The sequence below is a fragment of the Phocoena sinus genome, chromosome 15 (genome assembly GCF_008692025.1).
Source record: "Phocoena sinus isolate mPhoSin1 chromosome 15, mPhoSin1.pri, whole genome shotgun sequence".
NCBI classification, from domain to species: Eukaryota; Metazoa; Chordata; class Mammalia; order Artiodactyla; family Phocoenidae; genus Phocoena; species Phocoena sinus.
This window is the reverse complement of record NC_045777.1, coordinates 78783593-78809635: the sequence shown is the minus strand read 5'-3', so window position 1 is coordinate 78809635 and position 26043 is coordinate 78783593. Positions and strand designations below refer to the sequence as shown.

The following is a 26043-nucleotide window of genomic DNA, read 5'->3' as shown; positions in this document are numbered from 1 at the left end:
GCCCCTAGTCTCTGCCCCTTGCCGCTCCCCTTTTTAGAGAACTCTCTCCTTTCCGTAGGCTTCTAAGCTTTTACTCACCTTTCACAGCTCTCCTTCCCTCTCCCTCCTCCAGGAAGCCCGCCTTGGGCCCAGGATGCTGCTGATCCTTTCCTCCAGAGCCCACACAGAGCTGCCTTCTCTGGTCTAGGGAGTTGTCTGTTTAGAACAGGGGGTCTCGAGGGCAGGCACTGGCCCAATTCCCACTGTTCTCAAGGCCCTGGAATGTCACATCAGTTCTCTGAGGCTTAGTTTTCTCATCTCTAGAACGGGACAGATGGTGCCCTGCATGTTTTGTAGTGAGAAAAAATGATGTCTCATAATACTAAGGCACTAGCCTGCTGTCTGGCCCAACTCCTGCTGACCAGTGACCTGGCTGGGGGGTGTGGGCTGGGCAGGACTGATCCCTCCAAAAGATTAGAAGGTCCTCGGGGATCCCCTGGCCTTTAAGTCCTCTTCTTCCTCTGCCTCTGGAAAATGGATGTATCTTACAATCAAGAGACAGGGGCTGCAGGAGGAGGGATGGGGGGGCGGGAAGGAGTTCTCCTGTCCCTGGGATGGACCCCTCTGAGAAGCAGGGGAGTGGCTTGTGAATGGTGGACAGCAGGGTGGGACGGTGAGGATGGCTCCAGTCTTGCATAAATATGGGCTCTTTGAAACTGCCAGGCAGAAGCTGGACTCAGAAGCACTAATTTTATGGAAACGAATTAAAAACTCATTCAGTCCCATCCTGTCTTTCAGTCTCCCCCACTTCACAGAGCCCTTCTCCCGCTGAGCCCCTCTCTCTAGCCAAGCCCATTCAGAGCACCCACATCCCCCCACCCACCCCCCGCCCCCGCTCAGCCCCTCCCTCTCTCTGAACCCAGCTCCATCCCCGCCATCCCTCCATCCCATTCCCAGAAGTGCCTGGGCCGTTTGGCTGCAGCCAGCAGCGTGGCCTTGCTTCTCTTCCTTGGAGATGCCACCCCACCCCACCTTCTCCCTCCATGTATGTGGGGAACCAGGCCTGTCATTACCCCCTCCGGGGCCAAGTGGGGAGCGTGGTCACCAGTGTGGGCTGCCAGGCTACGGGCAGGGGGCTACCCACTCAGCCCAGGGCCTGGCCTCCACTTCTGAGCCCAGGGCCCGTGGCTTTCTAGGGCCTGGGCTGGGCCCGCCGGACCCCTGTCAAGGCGGCGAGAAGAATCTCAGTGGACTGAGTGGGCCTTGCTTCCGTGTTTTCACGGAGCCTCCCACTGCCTCAGAGGGAGATGTTGTCCTCCTTCCCCGGATGAGGAAATTGGTTGAGAGAGTTTAATTCTATTGTCCAGTGTCGCAGAATTGGTAGTGACAGAGCTGGGACTCAACCCAGGGAGGGCTGGGGTCATCTCAGAAGAGAGCCATAAAAGGACCACCATATTCTGCCCCAGATTCTGAAAGTCCCAGCCTGGGGCCCAGCCCTCCCAGCCAGGGCTGGGCCTGCCCTAGTGAAATCCCCACTGTTGCCAGAGCCATCAGGAGGCGACCAGCGCATACCGGCCCGGGGTCTGGAAGTGACCGTCTGTTTGCTGGAAGCATCCAGGAGATCCTCCTCCTGGGACCATCCAGGGCGATGGCTCTGAAGTGACTCAGAGACACAATCTTTACACTCACAGAGAATTAGGACACTCCACTGCAGATTATTTACTAAAATTTAAACAAATTTTTAACTTAATGACATTGTCTCTTGTTAAAAAAGAACAGGATCTTAACTTGTGTCTGTGGGCAGAGAAGGTAGTGAACTCCTGCAAAAATAAATCGTTTTGAGCCAACTTCCAGCTGAGACTGAGGCTTCTTCCTTTTTTTTTTTTTTTTCAGAAAAGCCATTTTTTTTTTGAGGTAGGCGGGCCTCTCACTGTTGTGGCCTCTCCCGTTGCGGAGCACAGGCTCCGGTCGCGCAGGCCCAGTGGCCATGGCTCACGGACCCAGCCACTCCGCGGCATGTGGGATCTTCCCGGACCGGGGCACGAACCCGTGTCCCCTGCATCGGCAGGCGGACTCTCAACCACTGCACCACCAGGGAAGCCCTAGCCATTTGGTTTTATACAGATCAAAACGTATGTTTGGTGGGGAAGAATAATTTTAAGTTGACACCTGGCCTTAGAGTTCCCGGTCCCAGCGGAGACGAGTGAAGGGTCCCGGGACCCAGGTCCACTCAGCCCTCAGAGATCCCTCTGGCTGCCTCGGCAGGGGTCTGGTGGACCCGCACAGACCAGAGAAGGACAAAGAAGGCTCAGATGGCAGCAGGGCGCCTCAGGGTTGGATGGGAGACTTTATCTGCCACTTTCCCAGGGACATGCAGGGAGCTGGGCACAAGGCTGTGTGTGTGTGTATGTGTGTGTTGTGATCAAAGACTTGGCTGAGCCCCTGGGGCCCTGGGGACCAGGGTCTGAGAAGTCCCAGCTCCCCTTCGGTGCGAGGGTAGAACCAGAGCTGAGGGCCTGATGCTTTGTGACATGAACTTGGCTCTTTCCTCCTCACGGTCCCAAGCTTTTCAGCTTGCAAAGCATTTTCACATCCTCGTCTTATTTCACATCTGTCTTAGATCGGAAAAAGTGCTAATATCTTCAATTTACAGAGAGAAGTTGAGGCCCAGAGATGGAGCTGGCTTCCCCCGAGGTCACGGGGCTGGTGAGAGGGTTATGGGCAGAGATGGGTGACCTGATCTGGCTGGGGAGAGCGCTGTCCTTGATAAAAACCAGCGTGTAAGACACAATTCTATTGGCGTAAAGTTAGCGTATGTTGGGAGAAAGAAAAAGAAATAAGTGCTCACTCTGCCCTCTCAGCCCCAAAAGCAAAAGTAATGAATGGCAGACACACTAGTAAAGTGTCACAGTGAAAGATTGTCTAAGCTGTTGGGAGGACCAGGCCCAGGGAGCCAGAGTGGGTGTAGGAAAATTGTTCCGGCTTTGCCGGTGTTTTTCCTGCAGCAGGTGCGTGGGACCCAGCCAGCGTCTCCTGGCGTAAATGAAGTCTCAACAAATATTTCTCCAGCTCCACTCATGTGCCGAGGGCTCACGGCTCCCCCAGGACTGGTTCCTGTTTCTCTTTCACACCTGAGCACCTCGAGCTCCACCTGAGCTCCCCTGCCCTGGGCCTGCCCTTTGCCTTGGGCCCTCCTGCACCTGTCCTCCCCCTAGCTTTCAGCCCCTCCCCTCTGCCTCTGAAGTGCTTGGCTGAGCTGGGCAGGGAAGGACAGCTTCTTAGTCACTTCTGTTGGGCCACAGGTGGAAAGTTCTAGGGCCTGTGTGTCCCCCTCCCCAACTCCTGCTTCTCCAAGTGCCAGTTGGCTGTGTCCCAGAACAAGAGCAGGAAGTTGGGGGGCGTGTAGGGGGTGAGTGAGGGTCTCTGTAGGCAGAAACCTTACTGAAGGGCTGGAAGGACCAGCCCACCCCGTTCTGGGCAAGCCCCACACGGCCCTCCCTGGGCCTCAGTTCACCCATCTGTGCAAAGGCAGTAAGAGTCCTTGCCCTGCTTAATGGTAGGCAGGCCGTGATGAGGTCACTGCAGGGAAGCGCTTATCGTCCCTCTGGAAGGGCAGTATCTCCGTTGCTTAGTCCACAGGCCTGTTTGCGTGCTGTTCCTCGAAGCCTGGTAAGGAGAACGCCAGGGAGGCGTGGTCCTGGCAGGAACTATTCCTGTTTGTGTTGGTGTGTGTGCCTGGGGCTGAGGGGGAGTGGGGGAGGGCAGCTGGGAACCAGGGTAATGCCTCCTGCCTTGTTGAGCACCTAGTAGGTGTCAACCCCTGCGCTGAGCTCTGAGGCTGAATATCTATCCTTCAGGAGCCCCCAGCCTTGTAGGGGAGGCCAAAGTGTTTACAGTCAACCACAGTACAAGGACCTCAGTTTCCACATCGCGCTAGCTTATCCCTGCCAGCCTTATGGTTCCACAGGCTGTCAGCGCGTTTTAAATAGCTCACAGAGGGCTTCTACCCAAATCACACACGCAGGATAGCTCTCTTTCTCGGGAAGCTCAGGGACAACTGCCAGGGTCAGATTAGACACCCAGCTGCCCCAGGGCACCAGGCACGGGGACTCAGGGATGAGCTCCCCAGCACGTGGGGAAGAAAGGGGGTGGGGTTCCCTTGATCCAGCCAGTATGAGCCTGGCCATTCTCTCTCCCCACCACAGTGACTCCTTCCTTTAGGTTCCCAAAGCCCCTGCCCTGAATCAGGCCCTTCCTAATCCTTGCCCTCTGCCCGGCTTTCACCTCCATCCTGTTTCCAGAGACCCCTTTCTCAACCTGGCATCCAGTGCCCTCGCTGGTCTCACAGCCTCTGTGCACAGCCCAGGGCTCCGAGATGCCTGAGGCAGAGATTTCTGGCTCTTTTCCTCTGGTCCCTCCCCCACTACCCCGTCTCTGGTCAGACTGGATTCCTCTGAATCTGTTCTGGTTCCCAGAACTAGCTGCATTTCCCCACCTTGGGCACCTTGGCGCTCGCCGTTCCCTCTCCCTGAAGTTCTCCTTCACCTAGTCCTGCTGTCTTGCCCAACTCCAGAGGGCCCCGTCCATGGTGACTTCTGTCATCAGTGCCTCTGCAGCGCAACCCAAGAATTCAGTGCCCGCTGGAGTTATGCCAGGCAACTCCCCTTCCCTGTCAGGCCCCCTCCCAGGCACCATCCCCTACACCCCAGCTGAGTTCTTCCTCCCCTTCCAAGTCTCATGGGACTTTGCTCCCATTCTGGCTTTATCGGAGGACCGTTCTGTGTATCTTCACTAAGTAAACACCTGTTTGCTGGACTGATGTCCCCAGGGTCTGGCCCATGGCTTTCTCTTGGTGACCTCCCCGACCTAATTCTGGCCAAGCCGGCTTAGCCCCAGCAGAAACTGGCTGAAACTTCTGAGGTGGGGGGCAGGCTTCCTTCTCTCTTTGGCCAAAAGGGCATCACCTCCGAGACCCCTCCTCCGGCAGGGCTGGGAAGCCAGGTGATGGTGGTGAGAGATGGGGAGGGCACGTGATGGACCCAGCAGTCCGGGCCCCCCGGCTCCTTGGTCCTTAAAACTGGACCACATCAGGCCAATGTCCAGACGCGGGTAAGGTGGATGCATGGATGGCGAGACTCTTAATAGTAACTGTCAGGCCAGTGACGCAGCTGATGAGGGCTCTGACGTCAGTAATCATGGTGGGGCTGCTCTTTGACGTTCCCAGGACTCTGTCCTCAGACCCTCTCCCTGAAGGTAGCCACCTTCCATCCAACCACCCAAGCCTGGAATGAGGGAGCCCTGGGGTGTGGGGACCCTGGTCTTCAGGCCCCAAACCTGGCTGGGCCTGGCCCCCCAGGTATGTCCGGGTGTTTGCAGGCTGTGACTCAGCGTCTATCTCCCGGATGACCTCAGCATGGATCTGGGGGCAGGGGGAAAGGGCAGTTTCCTCTGAGACTGGCTCTCCAGCGTGGTGACTCAGGGGCCAAGGGCTGGGGCCTGAAAGTTCTTTTGTTGACAGGCTCAGGAATCTAGAGAAACTGGTCAGGGGGCGGCTCCAGGGACTGAAACCCCTCCCTCGGCCCCCGCCCCTCCCGCGGAGCCCTATAACCGCTCCAGTCTTTAGTCTGAGAGCTTGCAGCAGCTGTTGGCAGGAAGGAACTGGTCGTGTTACACTCTTACGCTCGCTGGGTTTGTGCCTCCGACCCTCAGGAAAGGCACCCGGAGCTGCTCCAACTGGCTTTGCCTCTGGACTTGCTGTGAAAGACCTCCCTGCGAACGCTGAGTGTTCATCCTCGGCACTTGGACTCCTACAGCCTCCAGGGCCGGATCCCCACAGCCTTCCAGGTCCTAGACCCCAGCAGACGCTAAGCTATGGCTTCCATGGGGCTGCAGGTGATGGGTATCGCTCTGGCCGTGCTGGGCTGGCTGGGCGCCATACTGAGCTGCGCGCTGCCCATGTGGCGCGTGACGGCCTTCATCGGCAGCAACATCGTCACGTCCCAGACCATCTGGGAGGGCCTGTGGATGAACTGCGTGGTGCAGAGCACGGGCCAGATGCAGTGCAAGGTGTACGACTCGCTGCTGGCGCTGCCGCAGGACCTGCAGGCGGCCCGCGCCCTCATCGTCATCTGCATCATCTTGGCCGTGCTCGGCGTGCTGCTCTCGGTGGTGGGCGGCAAGTGCACCAACTGCGTGGAGGACGAGAGCGCTAAGGCCAAGACCATGATTGTGGCCGGCGTGGTGTTCCTGCTGGCCGGCTTGCTGGTGATGGTGCCCGTGTCCTGGACGGCCCACAATATCATCCGTGACTTCTATAACCCACTGGTGGCCTCAGGCCAGAAGCGGGAGATGGGTGCCTCGCTCTACATTGGCTGGGCCGCCTCTGGCCTGCTGATGCTTGGTGGGGCCTTGCTTTGCTGCAACTGCCCACCCCGTACCGACAAGCCCTACTCCGCCAAGTACTCTGCCGCCCGCTCCGCTCCAGCCAGCAACTACGTGTAAGGCGCTACCGTTGACTCTTTTCCTTTCAGCTTTGTTTCTCCCTGGACTGAGCTTACTGTGACCCCAGGATGGCCCTGCCAAGCAGGGACTGAGCCAGGCCGTTGGCCAGCAGCCCTCAGCCCCTCCTGGCCCTCTCGGACATTTTCTTAAGGTCACCTCCAACACTAGCAAGGATGGATGGAAAGAGACTCCTGTACCACCCTCCTCGGAATGGCTGTGGATACAGGGGGCTGGCTCCTGCTGGCCCAGAGAGCTCAGCCCTGACTTTGTTTGAGCTCTGCCTCTGAGTGGGTGTTCAGCGGACCATGGGACTATGCCCGTGTTGATCACTGCCCCCTTCTTTGATCCTCCCCACTCCGTCTGCCAGCATCCTCTGGGTGGGTCAGCGAGCACTTGGGCTGTGGCTTGCCCATGGAAACCTGTGGCCACGAGAATGGCTGCCTTGCTCACCCACCTGCCCTTGGAGCAGAGTTGCCAAGCAGAGAGTGGACGGACAGGTTTAGAGGGGAGGGGCAGAGGTGCTACAAACTGGTTTGGGTAGTGGTGGGGGAGGGGGCTACATGTGGCCCAGGCTGCCCACACCCCTTCCAGCCCGTCCTGCGGGCTCCGAAGAAGGACCCCGGGCCCCTTGAGACTGGCCACCTCTGGATCCTCGCCCCTGCCAAGGTCACTGGAGAGCCTGGGAGAGGCAGGGGGAATGCTTTCTCTGGTCCTAACCCCAGGAAGTCCTGGGGCTTTCCCCTGCTGCTACGTGGTTTCTGTTTTGTAATTTAAACTATTTGTCACGGTAATTGCTATTATTTTCTACAATAAATGGGACCTGTGCACAGGAAGACTGTATCGTTTCTGATTTCAGCTGCGGAGGTGGATGGGAGGGCCGGGTTGGAAGCCTGGGCAGGGGGGTGGTGAGGGGCAGGACGACCGTGTGGTGGCCAGGACCAGAAGACTTACAAAACTGGTTTTGGGGAATTGTGAGACATTGAAACTGGCCCCGAGCTTTGGAGTCACCTTGCTCAAGCCCTCCATTTGTCAGAGTGTAAAGCCCAGGACCTTAGGAAAGTGCTGGGGACTGTAGGAGGGAGGAAAGATGAGAACAGCCAGCCCTGGGGGATGGGCCACCTGCCCTCCCCTCCTTTTGTTCCAGCTCCGTCTGGGCCTCCAGGCTGGTCTGCTCACCCCCCAGGTCCCTTCTCCCAGCCTTTGCTCAGGCTGTCTCTGCCCTCAGCCTGGAACGTCCCTCTTCCTTTCTCCACCCTTCTTTTTTTTTTTTTTTTTTATGCGTTACGCGGGCCTCTCACTGTTGTGGCCTCTCCCGTTGCGGAGGACAGGCTCCGGACGCGCAGGCTCAGCGGCCATGGCTCACGGGCCCAGCCGCTCCGCGGCATGTGGGATCCTCCCAGACCGGGGCACGAACCCGTGTCCCCTGCATCGGCAGGCGGACTCTCAACCACTGCGCCACCAGGGAAGCCCTCTCCACCCTTCTTAATTCTAGTCCCGAAGGCTCAGCCCTGTGCCTCCTCCTCCCTGAAGCCTCCCCTGGCTCCTGTCTGGAGGCATCATCAGCCCTGTTCACATCCCCACCTGGTGCTGGTGCGGACAGTCACCGAGGCCCCTTCACCTGCCCAGCTCTGGGGCAGCCTCCAAGCTACGCCCTGAGCCCCTCGGCTCTGCGTTCCGATCCCTTTAGAGATGAGGAAACCGAATCCTGGACACGTGAAAGTGTTTGGCCAAGGCCCAGATGCGTGAGCACGGGTTCCTGGTCTGTGAGTTAGAGGGAGAGGGCCCTCCACCCCGGGAGGGGTCAGAGTCACATCTGTGGCCCTATCATGCCTGGCACAGGGACAGCCAGGGATGGGGCCCCTCTGTCCTGTTTCTTCCCTTCTGTCCTCCATAGGGACAGATGTCACTCTTTGCAGGGGTGAGAAAACCGCCGAGCCAGAGTTCTGCTGCCGCTTCTGGGACTCATTTAATAGGCATAGCTCTCCTGAGGGGCAGGGTTGGTGCAACGGCCTCGTTTTACAGGCAAAGCAGAGGAGGCCCAACCATGGGCCTGGTCGAGGCCTCATGGAGGCTCGGAGGCCAGCTGGGGGCTAGGCACTGGGCCTCACTCCCTCAGCCTGGGCTGCCTCCTGCTTTCGGTACAGGTAGACGATGCCGGAGATGAAGCCGTCGCTGTCAGAGGTGCCAGGCCCCACCTCGAGCTCGGAGGTGGCCAGTTCCCACTGGTCCACAGGCCAGGCCACCAGGCGTTCCCAAGCCCTGGCCTGCTCCAGCCTGGCCAGGGTGGCCTCCAGCGCCTCTTTGTAACGCAGGTTGGATGGATTGGTCCTGGTGGTCAAACACAGCAGCCCACCTGGGGAGGGGTGGGGGAGGAGCAGGTGAGTGGGGGAGGGGCAGGAGCCAGGGACAGGAAGGTTGTCCCCTTCCTGCTCACATCCTCAAGGGAGGAAGTTCTCCCAGCTTTGTCCCCGGGCCAGCCTTTCCCATCTCCAAGCCCCTGGTGCTCACTGATCCCTCCCCCAGGAATACCCTCTGCTTCCTCAGCTTACCAGCCTCCTACACACCTTTCAAGGCCCCAGTGTCCTTTATGCTGGGAATTTTTGGCTGAATCCCCTTGACAGAGGGGGCTCCCTTCTCACTGTTCACCCAGCCCCTCTCCTGGAGGATATGGCTGTGTCTGAATGCTCATGGGCTTTGGACCTTGGACAACTCCCTTCACCTCTTGGAGCCTCAGTTTCCCAGCTTGCAGGCATGGTTACCCTGTCTCACAGGAAGGCCAGCAGTCAGTAAGCACTGGCTGAATGAATGAATGACCCTGTCACTCCAGGTCTTCTCCAGGCACCTAGTGTATGCCCAGTGCAGGCTCAGATATACTCAGGAGAGACAGGAGTCTGGAAGGCCTCCTGGAGGAGGAGGTAAGGAGAAGCAGGGTGCTGCTGGCGGAGAGGGGCTTCGTGAGAGGAAAGGCTCTGAAGCAAGGAGCCTGTGACATGTGGGCGGGCAGTCGGGCCGGCTGAGGGGACTGGCAAGCACAGGCTGGGTGAGGAGGTCTGGTCCTTACTGGTTCAGGTGATGGGAGTTTCCTGCCCTCCCAAGCCTGATCACTACCTCTCTCTCTGATGCCACCAATGTCCCTGCATCTGTCAGCCTCTGCGGTTCCCTGAGGATGAGGCCTGCCTAGACCTGTCTTGACTTAGCCAGAGCCCCTGCTGAGCCCAGCAGGGGTGAAGGGGCAGGGAGCAGATGCAATCTTGCTGTGATGGGGCACCTTCGGGGCTTCCAGATCCTGTCCTGCAGCCAGGTCTGAGCCTCGTGGTCCTCACACGCCACCACTCTCCTTTCTACCTGGGACTTTGCTTAGGCTGTGTTCCTGCGTGGACTGCCCCTCACTCCCCATCCCAGCTGTCCCAAATGCCTCTCTTATCTGAATTCTCAGGGCATTGAGCACCCACAGCCCTGTGGGCCCACCTCGGACTTGGTCTTTTTCCCCTGGCCCCTTTCCGGGGCATGTGGGTTGGGTGTGTACCTTCTCCCCAGGGCAGAAGCAAGCACGGGGCAAGGCACACAGTAGCAGCACAGTAAACACAACCCTCACCTGCACATCAGCCCCACTTGTGGAGTTTCTAGAAAAGCACTCACATCTATCAACTCACCTGAGCAGCCCCATTTCACAGATGAGGAAACTGAGGTCACAAAAGAGAAAGAGACTCCCCCTAGGTTAGTGGGGAAGCTGGAAGATGAGGGAACTAAACGGAGCCCGTACTATGTGCCAGGACTGAAACACAGGCCTTACAGACACTACTTGACCCAATTCTCACTGTAATCCTACGGGGAAGGAACTGTGCCACTCTACTTATTGATGAAGAAATAGAGGCTGGAGAGGAGAGTGGAATTGTTTCCGGTTTCCCAGTGGATAAGAGGCAAGCTGGCAACCTGCCTGCCCTGCCTGTTTGCCTGGGTCTGTTGATGGTGGCAGCTGCGGCCGAGCCTGGGCCGGCAGCTGTGGCTGGGATGCCAGGCTGTGTGACCCTGGGCATAACCTTACTCTCGCTTGGCCTGAGGCTTTCTGAGGCTTGCGTCTGTGGGTGTGGAGAAGGGAAGGTGCCTGCGTGTGGCCGGATGGGCTGCTTCTCACCTGGCTTGGTAACCCGCAGGAGCTCAGGTATGGCACTGCAGGGCACCTGGCCGTCACTGAGGGCGCCCACCATCAGCACCGCGTCGAAGGTCCCTGTGTGGAGGTGCGGATGTGGTGTGGTGGTTTGTCTTCAGTGTGGCCTCAGACCACCCTGGAGGATGGTGCGCATGATGGGGCCCGGGGAGGGACCAGGCCTGCCACTGGTGTCTGTGGGACCCAGATCCCGTGGGGGATATGGCAGATGTGGCCCAGTCCTGGACTGAGGTCAGATCATGGGACGGAAGTTTCAGAGAAAGCGTCTCAGTGAGGGATTGGGGGGCTCAAAAAGAAAATAGGACTCAGTGTGAGAGGGGGCTTGTGGAGGGCTAGGCAAGGGGGATGGAGTTTTGGCAAAAGAAAGGGGCTCCGTCAGGTGGGCTTGGTCAGAGGGTGTGCCTTGGGGTGCTGAAGGGGGTGGGGGAGTACCTTCAGAGCTGGGTAGAGGCTCCTGACCCAGGGGTGCAGAGGCTGAGGCGCTGGTAGAGGCCACGGGCCCGGGCCTGTTCCAGCATCCCTGGGCTCCCATCCACCCCATGCAGCTGTAGGAAGCCCCGAGCCTGCAGCTGGGGTGGGGTGACCCAGTCACAATTCATACCTGCCGCCTCCGGTTAGGTCCCTGCACATCGGGGAGGACAATGGGTCCCCGCAGTGGATGTAGCCCAAGTGTTTTGGAACCAGTGAGTCTGAGCAGGGAGGCGGGGATCTGGGGCCTGGGGTAGTAGGAATTTTGAGCAAGTGGGGGCTGAAGGGAGGGCAGGGGATCTAGGGTGGTCTCACCTCTGCAGCCACTAGGCCAGTACCACAGGCCACGTCCAGGATCAGGGCAAGCGTGGGGTGGACCTGGAAGGGCTTGGGTGAGGCAGTCCACTGCGAGCTGGGGAGCGCGGTACTGCAGGGCCGGCCACGTCCTGGGGACAGAGTGCTGCACCAAGTGCCACCCTGTGCCCCTGTGTTTGGGGGACCTCCTTTTGGGTGGCCTAGGAGTCAGCCCGGCCAAAGCTGTGTGTGTCGGGGGGCCCAGGGCCTGCTAGGACTACAGTGAGGGGAGAGCCAGGTATGAGGTGCTTTCCTCTGTCAAGGGGCGGGGACTGGAGAGTAGCCCTCAGCCCACTGCTGGGGTCTTTTCTGTGGGCCTTGGCATGGCTCTCTGCTTAGTTCATACTGACCCCTCAGTGGCACCTCTGCCTGGACTGCAGTCCCAGGGTGGGTGGGGACGTCTTGGCCCCTGATCTCTAGGGTCTGCCAGTCTGGAAGATGGGGCTGTGAGAGGGCAGGGCCACTGTGGATGCGCTGAAGAGGAGCCAGTCCCAGAAGAGACAGGACTGCAGGGCTGCACCCAGGTCTTACTCCCCTCTCACATTCGTTGCCCTGGGATGATGCAAGGCTCACTATTCCGGCTTTACAGACACGAAAACTGAGGCCGGGCAAGCAGATGGAAGCAGAGGTGAGGACCCGGTTGGTTTACCTGGTCATAATCCGGAGCCCATTGGTCATAGAAGTGAAGCTTGTGGGCCAGGTCGGTGATGCCATGTGAAGCCCCCACTCGCGCCCGCACCTCGGGCAGGCTCCGGCCCTTTTCCAGAGCCATCCTCCTGTGGGACACGGCTTCCGTGTCCTGAGGCCCACCTCAGTCTCACCTCCCTCCCACCCATCATACCCAGCACAGGAGGCTGTCAGGAGGGGGCCTCTCCCGGCCACCGGCACAATGCAATCCCATTTCACTGGTGGTGGGGGTGGGAACACTGAGCGCATGGAGGGCGAGGCTGGACACCTGGGGGCTCAGGGCTTCTGGAAGGGGTGTTCCCCGCGGCGGGAGGGAGTACCTGCCCCACCTCCTCGTCGGCCAACGCGAGCGGGATTCCAGGGCGGAAGGACCCCTTAGGTGGTAGGGGTTCAGAACTCACCACCAATCCGACACGCCAGAGGGGTGGGTGGGCGCTGGAACTCGCGGAAGGGCCTGTAGGCGAGCCTGGCCACGCCCCCACCTCCCTCGATGATTGGTTTTCTGCTAAGAGAAAATGTCCAATCAGAGGAAAGCGCTGGCAACTCGCCCACCCCTCCACCACCAGCCAATGAGCTCAAAGTTCTTGGCCCGCCTTCAGTCCGGGAAGATCCCAGAATCTTGCTGAAAAGTTTGGAAGGTATCTGGGTTGAGTAATGTTCTCTGTGCCCTCCCGACTCCTGACGTCCTTTATGCTTCTCCAAAGCATCAGCTTTTAGGCAGTAGGAGCCTCAGAATTCTTGCGGGCCAAGGAGGGACCTAGGATTAACCTTCATTTTTAGAACAGTCACCAAGATCCATGCAAGGCTGTCCAGTAGAACTTTCTTTGGTGATGGAAATGTTTTATAAATACACGCTGTTCAAGTGGCTGTTGAGCGCTTGAAATGTGCCTAGTGCTGCTGAAAACAAACACAATAGGTTGGGACTTGAGGCCAGTCGCACTTCAGATGGGACTTGAACCCACAATCTCTGGCTTAGGAGGGGACTTGAACTCACAGTCTCCCTGGTGAAATCACATACCTGGTCTCAGGACTTAATGAAGCTCAGGTTCTTTATGTGTTGTTGCGGAAGGAATTCAGCAAGAGGCAAAGTGATAGGTAAGAAGTGGACTTATTGAGAGTGATACATACTCCATAGACAGAGTGTGCGCCGTCTCAGAAAGTGACAGGTTGCCCTGAAATATGGGGAGGTTAGTTTTCTTTGTTTTTTTTTTTTCTTGTGGTACGCGGGCCTCATGTTGTGGCCTCTCCCGTTGCAGAGCACAGGCTCCGGACGCGCAGGCTCAGCGGCCATGGCTCACGGGCCCAGCCGCTCCACGGCATGTGGGATCTTCCCGGACCGGGGCACGAACCCGTGTCCCCTGCATCCGCAGGCGGACTCTCAACCACTGCGCCACCAGGGAAGCCCGGAGGTTAGTTTTTATGGGCTGGATAATTTCATACGCTAATGAGTGGGGGGAATATTCTAACTATCTTGGAGAAGGGGTGGGGATTTAATGGTTGTGCCCTGCCCCCTTCCTTCCTGTCTCAGCACTGAGGAATGAATTTTAAAATTTATTTAAATAATTTAAACAGCCATCTGTGGCTAGTGGCCTCCGAGTTGGACAGAGCAGGGAGCCTTGTTACTCAAAGTATGGTCCATGGACTTGCAGCACCTGCATCAGCATCATTAGCTTGGGTTGCTCCAGGGGAGGACCTTAGGGGAAATGCAATTGTTAGAAATGCAAATTCTTGAGTCTGATCCCAGGTCTATCGAATCTGAATCTGATTGTGGGGGGATGGGGTGGTCGTAGGGCCCAGGGATCTGCTTTTTAACAAACTCTCCGGGTGATTTCTATGCAGATGAATTTTCAGAAGCACTAGCCTAGAGAACCCTTGTAGGGGATCGAAGTGTGGGGCAGGCAGTTTGGGAGACTGTGGCAGTTAGCCAGGCAGGAGGTTGATGTCCAGGGTTGATGGTGCCCTTAGTAGTGGGGGAACCCAGGAAGAGGAGTAGGTTTGGGGTGAAGAGGATACTAACAGTTTGGAAATGTTGACTTTGAGATGTGTACTTGAAGATGTCTACTGGATGCCAGTCTTGAGCTCAGGAGAGAAGCCAGGCTGGAGACAGATTCAAGGTCATGAGTACAACCTGTGGTGATTGAAGCATCTGGCACAGGTGAGATTGCTCAGAGAAGAGAAAGGGGAGGGGAGAGGCCTCAGGATCCAGCTTGAGGACCTCCAACACTTCAGCGTGGCAGAGCGTAAGCAGATTGGTTAGGGGGGTCCCCAGAGAAAGAGAATCAGGAATGGTTTTCTGGACAGAAGAGAAGCCATTTTGGCCTAAGCCATTTTGTGATCTAAGCCTGGCCACAATGCTTGCCCTTGAACAGGTCTCAGTAACCAGTGATCTTAAAGGAACAAAGGAATGCAGGAACAGAGAAAAGAAAGTCAGACAATAGTGCAGTGATAAAGCAGAGTCCTAGTTCATCCTCAAAGGATGTACATAATAATATATCTTTGAGTTCTGTGGAAACTAAGGCCCCCACCCAAGTGAAGGACAACAATGATCCTCCTGCCTTCAATCAACTAAAGCCTGGACTCTGTGGGCCTTTGCTCCAATTCTATGCTGAATTCTCCTCTGCTCAGGCCCCTTCATGAATACGCATATACCGTTAGCTTAAAACTTCCCCAATTTTGCCGTTCGGGGACGCTGCTTTGGAAAGATCCCAGGTGTCCTCCTTACTTGCTGCAGGTAATGAATCCTTCCATCTTGGTTGCGTCTTTTGTCTCAACACCCACCAAGAGGCGATCCCAGTTTTCAGGTAACAAGAAGAGCGTCTAGCAGTGTTGAAGAAAACCCCGAGAAAGTAAGGATGCCAAGAACAGAGTGTTTCAAAAAGATAGGGGAGAAAAAGAAAAAGAAAAAGGACTTTCCTGGTGGTCCAGTGGTTAAGACTCGGCATTCCCAATGCAGGGAGCACAGGTTCGACCCCTGGTCAACGAACTAAGATCCCACATGCCACATGGTGTTGTCAAAAAAAAAAAAAAAAAATCTGCAAAACGAAAAGACGGGGGACGGCCAACATTGCCCGATGTGCTGGTAGGTGGTGTAAAATGAGGCTGAAGAATTGAGCACCGGATGTAGGGACATGGAGGCCTTTGGTGGCTGAGGTAGACCCTGATAACGCATACTAGTTACCAAGTTTGCCTCTTCTCCCTGAGTTAGACTACACATCCCAGCTTCCCTTACCTGTAGGTGTGGCCGAGTGGCCAAATTCAGGCCAATAGACTGGGTGGTGGTGAAGTGCTCCATTTACAGACCTGGACCATAAACGCCTCCTATATGACCCTCTATGGAGTGGGCTCCAAGCACCCAGAGGAGAGTGGATTTGTAGATGGAGGAGTCTGGAGCCCTAAATGATTGTGTGGAGCCATGCCCTCTCCACCAACCTGCACTGCACCGTAACGTGGACAAAAATAAACTCATAGGGCTTCCCTGGTGGCGCAGTGGTTGAGAGTCCGCCTGCCGATGCAGGGGACGCGGGTTCGTGCCCCGGTCTGGGAGGATCCCACATGCCGCGGAGCGGCTGGGCCCGTGAGCCATGGCCGCTGAGCCTGCGCGTCCGGAGCCTGTGCTCCGCAACGGGAGAGGCCACAGCAGTGAGAGGCCCACGTACCACAAAAAATAAATAAATAAATAAATAAACTCATAGTGTTAGGCTACTGAGATTTTAGGATTTGTCTATTACAATAGCTATTGTCATTTCCCTTAATGACCTTGGCAGTCATTGCCAAGTTTTGGGGGAGCAGTTTTGGGGGAGTAGAGGGAGTGGGGGAGACCCAGATTTCAGCTATTATCTGTGTAGGGGAGCAAAACTTGCCACCCCAAAATGTCTCTTTGGCATGTAGATTATGTTGAGCTGGAAATGATGACGGCCAAAAAGACTCAGAAAGAAACTTTTTAAACAAAATCTATTTTGTTGAAGTATAGTTGATTTTCAATGTTGCGTTAATTTCTGCTGTACATCAGAGTGATTCAGTTATATGTATACACACACACACACACACACACATATTCTTTTTCAGATTCTTTTCCATTATGGTTTATCACAGGATATTGGATATAGTTCCCTGTGCTATAGATTGTGGGTGGTGGTGAAGTGCTCCATTTACAGACCTGTAAACACCTCCTATAAGATCCTCTATGGAGTGGGCTCCAAGGATCTTGTTGTTTATCCATTCTATATATAATAGTTTACATCTGCAAATCCCAAACTCCCAACCCATTCCTCCCCTCCCCCCGTCCCCCCTGGCAACCACAAGTCTGTTCTCTATGTCTGTGAGTCTGTTTCTGTTTCGTGGATAAGTTCATTTGTGTCATATTTTAGATTCCACATATAAGTGATAGCATATGGTATTTGTCTTTCCCTTAATGAAACAGGAGGGAAGGGGGCAGGGCACAACCTTTAAAAGAATGACATAGCCGTTGAGGATATGACACAAACTGGTTAGAACCAACTAGGTTCAAGATGGCAGAAGATCCGACTACCAGTAGAACTTGAGCCTCACTATATACTCATTGTAATTCATTAGCATATGCTAAATGACACATCCACAGGCACCATGACACTTCTGAGACCAACCATAAAAGGCCAAAAGTGAGTGGGGCCCAATTCCTGGAAATCTCCTCCCCTTCTCCAAAATAGTTGGAATAATCCTCCCACTCATTAGCCTGTGAAATTACCCAGCCCATAAAAACTAAGCACCCCAGGGCTTCCCTGGTGGCGCAGTGGTTGAGCGAGCGTCCGCCTGCCGATACAGAGGACATGGGTTCGTGCCCCGGTCCGGGAAGATCCCACATGCCATGGAGTGGCTAGGCCCATGAGCCATGGTCGCTGAGCCTGTGCGGCTGGAGCCTGTGCTCCGCAACAGGAGAGGCCACAACAGTGAGAGGCCCACGTACCACACAAAAAAAAAAAAAAACAAAGAAAACAAAAAAAACCCCTAAGCACCCCATATTTCGGGGCTCTTGCCTTCTGAGATGGCCCACACTCTGTCTATGGAGTGTGTTTCTCTCTAAATAAATCCACTTCTTACCTATCACTTTGTCTCTCACTGAATTCTTTCTGCGATGAGACATCAAGAACCTGAGTTTTATTAAGTCCTGAAACCAGGTGTGTGATCTCAATTAAAAGACAGTGGGTTCTGGCTGGGTTAGAGTCCCAGCCCATGGGTTCAAGTTCCAATCTGAGTTTAGGCTGGGTTTGAGTCCCGGCACGTGGGTTCAAGTCCCAATCCGAGGTGCACAGTTTCATTGACTCAGAAAGAAACTTTGACCTTCCCCCTTACTGCCTAAATCATTTAGATAGAGGGGCTGTTCCTGGAATAGAGCTATCACCAGAGGTATCTACAAAGAATGTGGGCTAGGTGTGGTGGGAGGAAATTCTAGGAGGGGTCTAGAGATCAGAGTCCACTCTTTATCCCATTGTCTCTGCCTGGTTCAGGAACATTTGTTTACCAAACATTTACTTTTCTATCTGTGTCAACTGCCTTCCTCCTCTCTGAAATTCCAACCCCCGACCCTAACATCCTCCTTTGTCTTTAGCTCAAGATATTTAAGGTGAGTGTTTCTGCCATTTTGGCAAATTAATCAGTCTTCCTGGGTCTCTTCCATGCATACATGTTATTACATTTCGTTTGGTTTTCTCCTGTTAATCTGTCTCATGTCAATTTAATTCTTAGGTCAGCCAGGAGAACCTAGAAGGGTAGAGGAAAATTTCTTCCTCCCCTGAAACCGAGCTCTGCCACCAAGTTTATGATTAACTTCTATCCAAAACGTTATTCTCTTTCTTGTCCTGTACCTGTTCCCCTCAGGATTGAGGAGTATCAAAGAAAAGGGGGGAATGAAACCCTCCTGAGTACAAAAGCCTCTCCGTGTTGCCCATTTCCTGTTTATAGAAAATGGCTTTTGTCTCTTAGGCCTTCTCTGAGTTCCAAAGAGCAGGCGCAAGCATTACTTATGAGGGAAGTGAGGGAATGCTGAAACAAAGAAAAAGCAGTTAAGTGAGAAAAAAATGACAATAATTCAGTGATAAAACAGGGTCCTAGTTCCTCTTCAAGGGATATATTGACATAACCGTCTGACACATAATTTGGTGTTGTTCTGCAGGAAGTAAGGCCCTCACCAAGGTGGAGGATGGTGACCACATGCTGAGTATAACCAGTAGATCCCAAACCAGTTGGTCAGAACCAGAAGGTTGATGATGTTCCTGGAACACCATCCTGTTACCAACCAACCAGAAGAAAATCATGCATCCTGCAGCCCTCACCCCAAGTGTTGCCTTTAAAAACCCTTCCCTGAGGACCGTCGGGAAGTTCAGGTCTTTTGAGCACAAGCCACCCATTCTCCTTGCTGGGCTCTGCAACACACGCTGTACTTTCCTTGACAACAACCCCTTGTCAGTAAATTGGCTTTGCTTCACATGGGTGAGCAAACCCAAGTTTGGTTCGATAACACCCTGACACCAGCCAAGATCCAAACCCCAGTCTATCTTAGTCTAAAGCTGTACCAAGAACATGCTGTGAACCCATTGTGTCCAGCTTCAAATAACAGAACACCAGTATAGCTGTGGCTTAAACAGAGAGGGATTTGCAGGTCTCAGAGAGGAAGCTGAGACTGGGCAGCATGGTCTGGGGCTCAGTTATGCCATCAGGGACCCAGGCTCTTATCCTCTTTCCTCTTCCGCCACCTTTTGCATGGAGACCTTTGTCCTCATGTCTGTCACCTTGTCACAGCTGCTACACCTCCCAGTAGGAGAAAGTGCAAAAACCTAGGCTATCTGAGCTTACTCTGTTTATGACAATAAACAAAAGCTTTATTGGAAGCCCCTCCCCATGACTTCTGCATCACCTTATTGGCCAGACTGGGTCACACGGCCACCCCTGAATCATCGCTGGAAGGTGAGTGGGAAGGGGGGCTGGAGATGGGGGCTAGTTCAACCAGCTGATGTCTGGGTCCCATCTCTGCAGCCTCATGTTCCATTTAGGTCAATAAATATTTATCGTGTACCTTCTGTTTGCCAGGTCCTGTGCAGGGCACTGGAGGCAGTCATAGAGATGAATCAGAAGTAGCCACCACTCCACCCTGTTCTAGTGGAGGAGGTGTGGCTGGGGTGTCTTCTCCTGTCCAGGCTCTGGTCACCCACACCCTCCACATCCAGAGCCACTGCTTTGTCTGGGGTGGGGGTGGATGGGTGCTATGATGTAGAGGAATGTCACTGTGGAGAGTGACCCTTCAAGTAAGGTGGATACCCCGATAAAGGCAGTCCTGTTGGACCATCTGAGGGTGGCTTGGGTTGTCCCAGGAGAGGCCCTGGTTGCGGGAAGGGTCCCGGGGGGACCTGCCTATCTGATCTGTCCTCGTAGGCCCTCAGTGGTGTCCTGCTCACCGACCAGGGCATGCAAGGTGTGTGGGCACCTGTAGCTACGGCTCCTGATGGAGGATGAGACTTGCCATGTAAGACACTGGTAGGGGTGCTGGTGGCCTCTGGACACCGCTTTGCTCCCCCCAGGCGTGGACCCCAGGCCCCACAGACTTCTCTCTCCACAGCCCACTACATTCCTTCCCCCCCGGAGCCCAGGAAGCTGTTCCAGCCTCGGGGTGAGAGGCCTTTCTCTGACCTATCACATTTCTGTCTCTTCTAAGTCAGTCTTCTCAAGTTTCTGTAACTTTTGCCAGAAACCATCTTCCCCCCAGGCAGTGGATAACACTGGGTCTCGCAGCTGTCAAAATGGGGGAAAGGGTCAGGTAACAGAAAATAGTTTTGGGGTGAGGAAGGGGTCACAATGATCTCGGGTGGCCTCGGCCTGCAGCGGCTTGAAGCAGGGTTTCGGTTCCTGGCCAGAGATTGAGGTCTGGCCACGGCAGTGAGAAAGCTGAATCCCAGCCACTAGACCACCAGGGACCAGGGGCCAGTGACAAGGCCCTGGCCCATCAGCTGCATAGAGATGAATTTCCACATAGAGATGGAAAGTGGTGAAACAAGTAAAGTGTTTATTAGGAGGAAATAGGGTACATGTGGCTAGACACACGGGTGGGCTCAGAGAGCGAGTCACACACTCATGGCAGTTTGAATCACTCTTACGGGGCATTTCTTCTGGGTTTCCTTTGGTCAATCATCTTGCTTTGCCTGGTCCTGAGTCCATATTTGGTATATCTTAGGGTCCTCCCCTGTGTGCACACACATCTCTTAGCCAAGATGGATTCCAGCGGAGAGGCTTATGGGTAGGTTGACATCACTTATTATGAGGTGACGCCCCCTCCCTTTCGACCTCTGAGGAGCCTTTCTGTGCACGTGTAGTCGGGAAGGTCTCCTTGACCTCGAGAATGAGAAGTATGTTGTCTCTGTCTTTTATCTGGGCGGGGCCCAGCTCTCCTCTCTTGCTATTTTGGACAAACTCTAGCTGCTCAGCCTGGGGCCCGTCTATCTCCTGCCTCAGTCATAGCAGCTGTTCGTGTTTCAGAGCTATTGTCGGATCTCAGATGTACAAAGGCCAAGGGTTGCCGGTGGTGGAGGAGAGGGCAGAGTCATCCCGTGGCCAGAAGGAGTGGACAACGGCGAGGGCATGACGGGACAAGACCTGGCGACGCCAACGGGCATGAGTTCTGGTGGGAGGCACGACTTTCAGGGCATCAGGCGTGCGAGGGTGGGGTGTGCGCATGTGTGAGTATATGGGGGTCAGTTGGGATGTTTCTGAATGCAAGTGTCAGAAACCCAAACCCACCCGAGGCGGTGTTAACAGTAGGGGTTTGCTATTTCCTCTTACAGGAAGTCCGGCTGTCACCAGAACCAAGGCTGAGCCTACCGATTTCACTAAGGACCCAAACTCTATTCTCTGGTTTGCCATGCTGTACGTTTGCTCTCTTGGCCCCTTCTGGTCAGAAGATGGTGACAGCAGCTCAGGCAATCATGTGTCCTCACAGACAAAGCCCCAAGGCACGCTAAGGTTGGCCTTGTCTCCTGGTCTTTCTCTTTTCCTTTGGGGATGGAGGATATTTTCCCGGAAGCCCCAGAGGCTGAGAAAGCGAGGCCTGGTACTTCCAGGCTCAGGTGTGGGAGGTGAGCATGGTCTCCAGGAAGGAGGGAGAGGCGAATGGCTGTTGGTACAAGCTGCAGCGCCTGCTCCGTGGGTGTGTGCAGACGTGTGCAGAGGGGTGGGAGCGTCTGCAGGTGGAGCTGCTGCCTTGGGCAGGACCCGGGCCACAGGGAGTGCGGTCACCAGGCTGTGGACTTGGTTTCTTACCCTGAATGAGCTACGGGGAGTTACAGCGTCAGATCTGCATTTTACAAAGATGGTGAGAGTGGACCCGGTGGACTGCAAGGGCAGAGCCTGTTGCAATCATTTAGGCAAGAGCTGGAGCCCTGAGCAGTGTCAGGGGCTGCCCTGGGGTTAAGGCTGTGGCGTTCTGAGGGATGAGGAGAGAGCAACTCCCCTTCTGCCGAGCTTCCTCCTGCCCCAGGAGCTGCTCTTTCCGATCTCCTTTCCTCTCCTCCACCTGTACCCAAAGGCAGGCCCCCGGGCTCAGTCCTGGGTCCTCTTTCTCTCCATCAATGGCCACTTCCTAGGTGATCTCATCCAGTCCCGTGGTTTTAAATGCTATTTATATGCCAGTGATTCCCAAATGGGTGACTAGCCCTGATTCTTCCCTGAACTCTGGACTTAATCCGCCTGACATCTCCCCTCGGAGGCTCAGCCCGAGCTAATTTTCTCCCATCCCTCGTTCTGTCCACAGGCAAGTCCCGTGGCTGCTCCACTCCACCCCTGCCACTCTGGTTCCACTCACCTTCCCCTCTTGCCCAGACCCCTGTGGTGGCCCCCAAACTGGCCTCCCTGCCTCTCCCCATTGTCCCCACACCCAGTCCGTTTCCCTCACAGCAGCCAGGGATCATATTATTGTTTTTTAAACTTCTTATGGGAAATTTCAAACACACCCAAAAGAAGAGATTAGTACAATAATCTTAGTGTTTGTTTATCACTCAATTTTAGTTGTTAATAAAACATGCCCAGCCAGAATGATGTCTTTACAGTATAAGTTTGGTGAGTTTACCCTCCTGCTTAAAACCTAAAATCCAATTCCTTACCAACCTCATCCTTAACCTCTCTCCTCCTCACTCTGGCCTCCTGGCCTCTGCTGATCCTGGAACATGCGACGGTGACCTCAGGACCTTTGCACTGCTGTTTTCTAATGGCCTGGATCACTTCTTTCAGGTCTTTGCTTGACTGACTTGTTCTCAACCTTGAGGTATCCACCATTTAGAATGAACAAATGTCAGAATTTTGCCATTATGGCTTCTTCTTAATCTTTGAAAGTAGAAAAAAGGAAAAAGCATGACAGATGAAGGTGACGTTCTCTCTGACTTTCTCCCTCCTCCATCTGCTGCTCCAGGGAAACAGCTACCATCACAAATGGGCAGGGACCTTCTAGGTCTTGTATTTTAAGAAAGATTTTCACTGTGTATGTGTTCAGAACAACATATAATATGGCTTAATGGGCTTGAAAAAATTATGCAAATGCTATCATTCCACAGCTATGACTCTGTAACTTTCCCTTTTCACGTAACACCGTGTTTTTGAGATCTGTCCACACTGATGCATACAGATTGCATTCATTTTAACCACTGCTTAGTCATCCCTGAGACAGATACACCCCGTTTATTTATTTCCCAGTTGATGGAAAAATGCTGCCACACGCAGTCTTGCACATGTGTTTTCATTCACAGGTGGATGCTTCTGGAAGGAGTGCTTTTCAGACTGGGGTTTGCAACCCATTAGGGGGTAGTGAAAACAATTCAATCAGTTGTGAAATAGAATAGATAGAGAATAAATGCACACATTGCACGTAATAAGGGTAATTACTGTTTTGTTAACTTCGTGTTTCAGTTTCACATGTCTGAGTAGTGGGCAGCTTTGTACAGCACACTCCTTACTGTGGGTGGCTCTCAAAGTCTGAAAACCAAGTCTGAGAGCCACCCACGGTAAGAAGTGCTGGGTCAGGGGATGGGCAGTGTCTGATGCTCTGGTCGACCACGAACTCATCCACGCAAGGTGAAGCGTCAGACTCTTTTTGTTTTTTCAAATGAGTATGAGATAGTATCTAATTGTGGTTTTAATTTGCATTTCCCTCGCTTACTAAGTTGAACATCTTTTCCTACGTTCATTGGCTCTCTGGTTTTTCTCTTCTGTGAAGTGCCTTTATCTATGTGTTCTACTGAGTCATTTGATTTTATCTTATTGATTTGTAGGTGTTCCTTAGATATTCCATGTATTCTGGCTACAGGTCCTTGGACTGTTTCATGGGTTGCATACATTTCTTTCAGGCTGTCACTACCTTTTGGCTTTGCTCTTGCTGTCTCTACACCAGATTCAGCAACAAGGAGTTTACCAGTGACTTGGGCCAGGGCAGTGGCCATGGAAGTGGGGAGGCAGGGGCTGAAGCTGTATATGGCCAGTGGCTGGTGACTGCATGACTTCTTTCAACAATATCGTTTAAATGGTCAAGTGAAGGGGCATTGAGGAACATTTTTTTTCTTTTAATAAAAATTGTATACATTTTTTTGGGCTGTACCTTGCGGCTTGGGGTATCTCAGTTCCCCGACCAGGGACTGAACCCCAGCCACGGCAGTGAAAGCACCAAATCCTAACCACTAGACCACCAGGGAACTCCCCAAGTTGTATACATTTAATGTGTACAACTTGATGTTTTGATACACATATACATTGTGAAATGATTGCCAAAAACCAGTTAAACAACATTTCTGTCACCTCTACATAGTTACCGTGTGTGTGTGTGTTGAGAAGATTTAATAAAACCTATCCTCTTAGCATATTTCAAGTATACAATGCAGTAGTGTCATCACCATGCTGTACATTAGATCTTTATACCTTATTCATCCTGTATAACTGAAGCTTTGTACCCTTTGATCAATATCACCCAACCTCCTGAGCCTCTGACCACCACCATACTACTTTGTTTCTAAGAGTTCAACTGTTTTTAGGTTCCACATAGAACTGAGGTCATGCAGTATTTCTCTTTCTGTGTTTTGCTTATTCCACTGAGCCTAACGTCCTCCAGCTCCATCCATGTTGTTACATCTCACGTGTGGGAATGTAAATTAGTACAGCCATTATGGAGAACAGAGTGAAAGTTCCTCAAAAAATTACAAATAGAACTACCTTAGGATCCAGCAAGCCCACTTCTGGGTATATATTCAAAGGAATTGAAATCAGTATCTTGAAGAGATATTGGCACTCCCATGTTCACTGCAGCATTATTCACGGTAGCCAAGATATGGAAACACCCTAAATGTCCTTTGATGGGTGGAGGAACATTTTCTTTAGGACACAAGGAACAAGCAGGGAGAGGAGTAATTGAGGATGGGCGTGGGTGTGGGTGTGTGGAAGATCCCAGAGGGAGGTATAAGTGAGCTGGCAGAAAACAAACGCATGCAACACATTGGTTCTGAACAAACTGATCAGTAAATGAATTGGTGAAAATTATTTGCCATGGTTGCTTTTCACACGTTGATTTTTGTACCACGCAGGTGTGACTTTGCAATCTGTTGCAGGTGTTGACGTGTTTTTCCCCATTTATCCAGACCTTTTTTCTGGGGGGAGGGGTGAATGTTTTTGAACAATGGGATGGTTTGGCAACTTTGTATCCTTTTAAAGAACACTTTTTAAAGCATTTTCATTCATTTTTGTGTAAAAAAATTTTTTTGAATTACTTTTAAGGCAACATTGACCCTTTTTTCTATGGTCGGGACTTTTTTTGGAATTTCACGATCTAGCCTTGGGCTCCAGGTGAATTGCTTGAAAGTGGTTTGGTTGCAATGAATATTTCCACATATTGGTTTATGAATTAACAAAACGTGTGCCCCTGGGGGTGATTTCTCTTTAGAAATTTGCACATATTTAAAAGCAATTTTGTCCAATTTGTAGCTTATTTTGTTTTTAAAAAAATCTTGCGTTCCTTCTCATCTGCTGACGCTGACTTCACTCACCCACCAACCCCCAAGCACTGGTGTGCGGTCAGGTACTGCACAAAGCACTTTACAGACACTATTTCATCGACTCCTCCCCATGACCTCACCTGGCAGATTCTATATATAAACTACATCCCAGTTTTACAGATAAAGAAATTTGGGGCGGGAGCATAGACTTTATACAGAGGTCAGTTCAATTCCAAGTCTGTCTGACTCCGAAACCTTTTTCCTTAAATCAGGATAAGTGCTCGAGCTTTCATCCGTTTTTAATGTTCATTTTTTTTTTTCTTGCATTTAAGTGGTTTCAATCAAGCCATCTTTAGAAAGAAAAAAAAATACAAGTTCCAATAAGTTTGAAGGCATATTTTATCATTTTTGCGGACTTCCGGGGAAAAAAAATGAAGATTTGAAATAAAGAGAAGTTTTAATATTGGAACGAGAAAGAAAGGAGGATGTCCTGAACATTTCTCGGTGGTTTAGCCTCCAGCAACCCAGGCAGGACGGGACCTGCACCGGGCGAGCTCCTCGGAATGACGCAAGGTTGTTGTCGCAGGCTGAGAAGGGACAAAATCAGCGACGGAAAACTTTGTATCAATTTGCGCAGCACGCTCGGGTTCGGCGGGCCCCCGCGCCCCTGGTGTTTGCTGCCCCCGTGCGGTCGCGCCGCCGTCCTGCAGCTGCAGGGAGCGCACCTGAGAGCCCCTGGGACTGCGAGAAGTCGAAGGCGGGCTTCCTGCCTCTCTCGACCTCGGTCCTGGGTCGGGGAGGAAAATCTCCGCGAAGACGGGCAGGGACTGGGGAATGGCGCCCCCTGGCGTTAGGCAAGGCAGCGGCCACTGATAATTCGGTTATCCCACCAGGTCC

The 26043-nt window shown here is 53.4% G+C and overlaps 2 protein-coding genes across 2 annotated transcripts; one reads left to right on the top strand and one right to left on the bottom strand.

Annotated features, from left to right (window-relative positions):
• Window positions 1-5457: 5457 nt before the first annotated feature.
• On the top strand, window positions 5458-7313 carry CLDN4 (claudin 4). Its single transcript, XM_032607209.1, has one exon. It carries the CDS (start codon window positions 5851-5853, stop codon window positions 6478-6480), a length of 630 nt encoding a protein of 209 aa, XP_032463100.1. The 5' UTR covers window positions 5458-5850; the 3' UTR covers window positions 6481-7313.
• A 1114-nt stretch (window positions 7314-8427) lies between these two features.
• Window positions 8428-12622, bottom strand: METTL27 (methyltransferase like 27). The gene is given in 10 exon segments (XM_032603754.1): window positions 8428-8711; window positions 8713-8833; window positions 10616-10708; window positions 11081-11111; window positions 11113-11217; window positions 11432-11479; window positions 11481-11552; window positions 11554-11562; window positions 12120-12246; window positions 12559-12622. Coding segments are annotated over 9 exon segments (729 nt in total). The 5' UTR covers window positions 12243-12246; window positions 12559-12622; the 3' UTR covers window positions 8428-8584.
• Window positions 12623-26043: the final 13421 nt, after the last annotated feature.

What these genes read in the sequence shown, in the direction of transcription:
- CLDN4 (XM_032607209.1), top strand. Translation starts at nt 5,851, where the DNA reads ATGGCTTCCATGGGGCTGCAGGTGATGGGTATCGCTCTGGCCGTGCTG.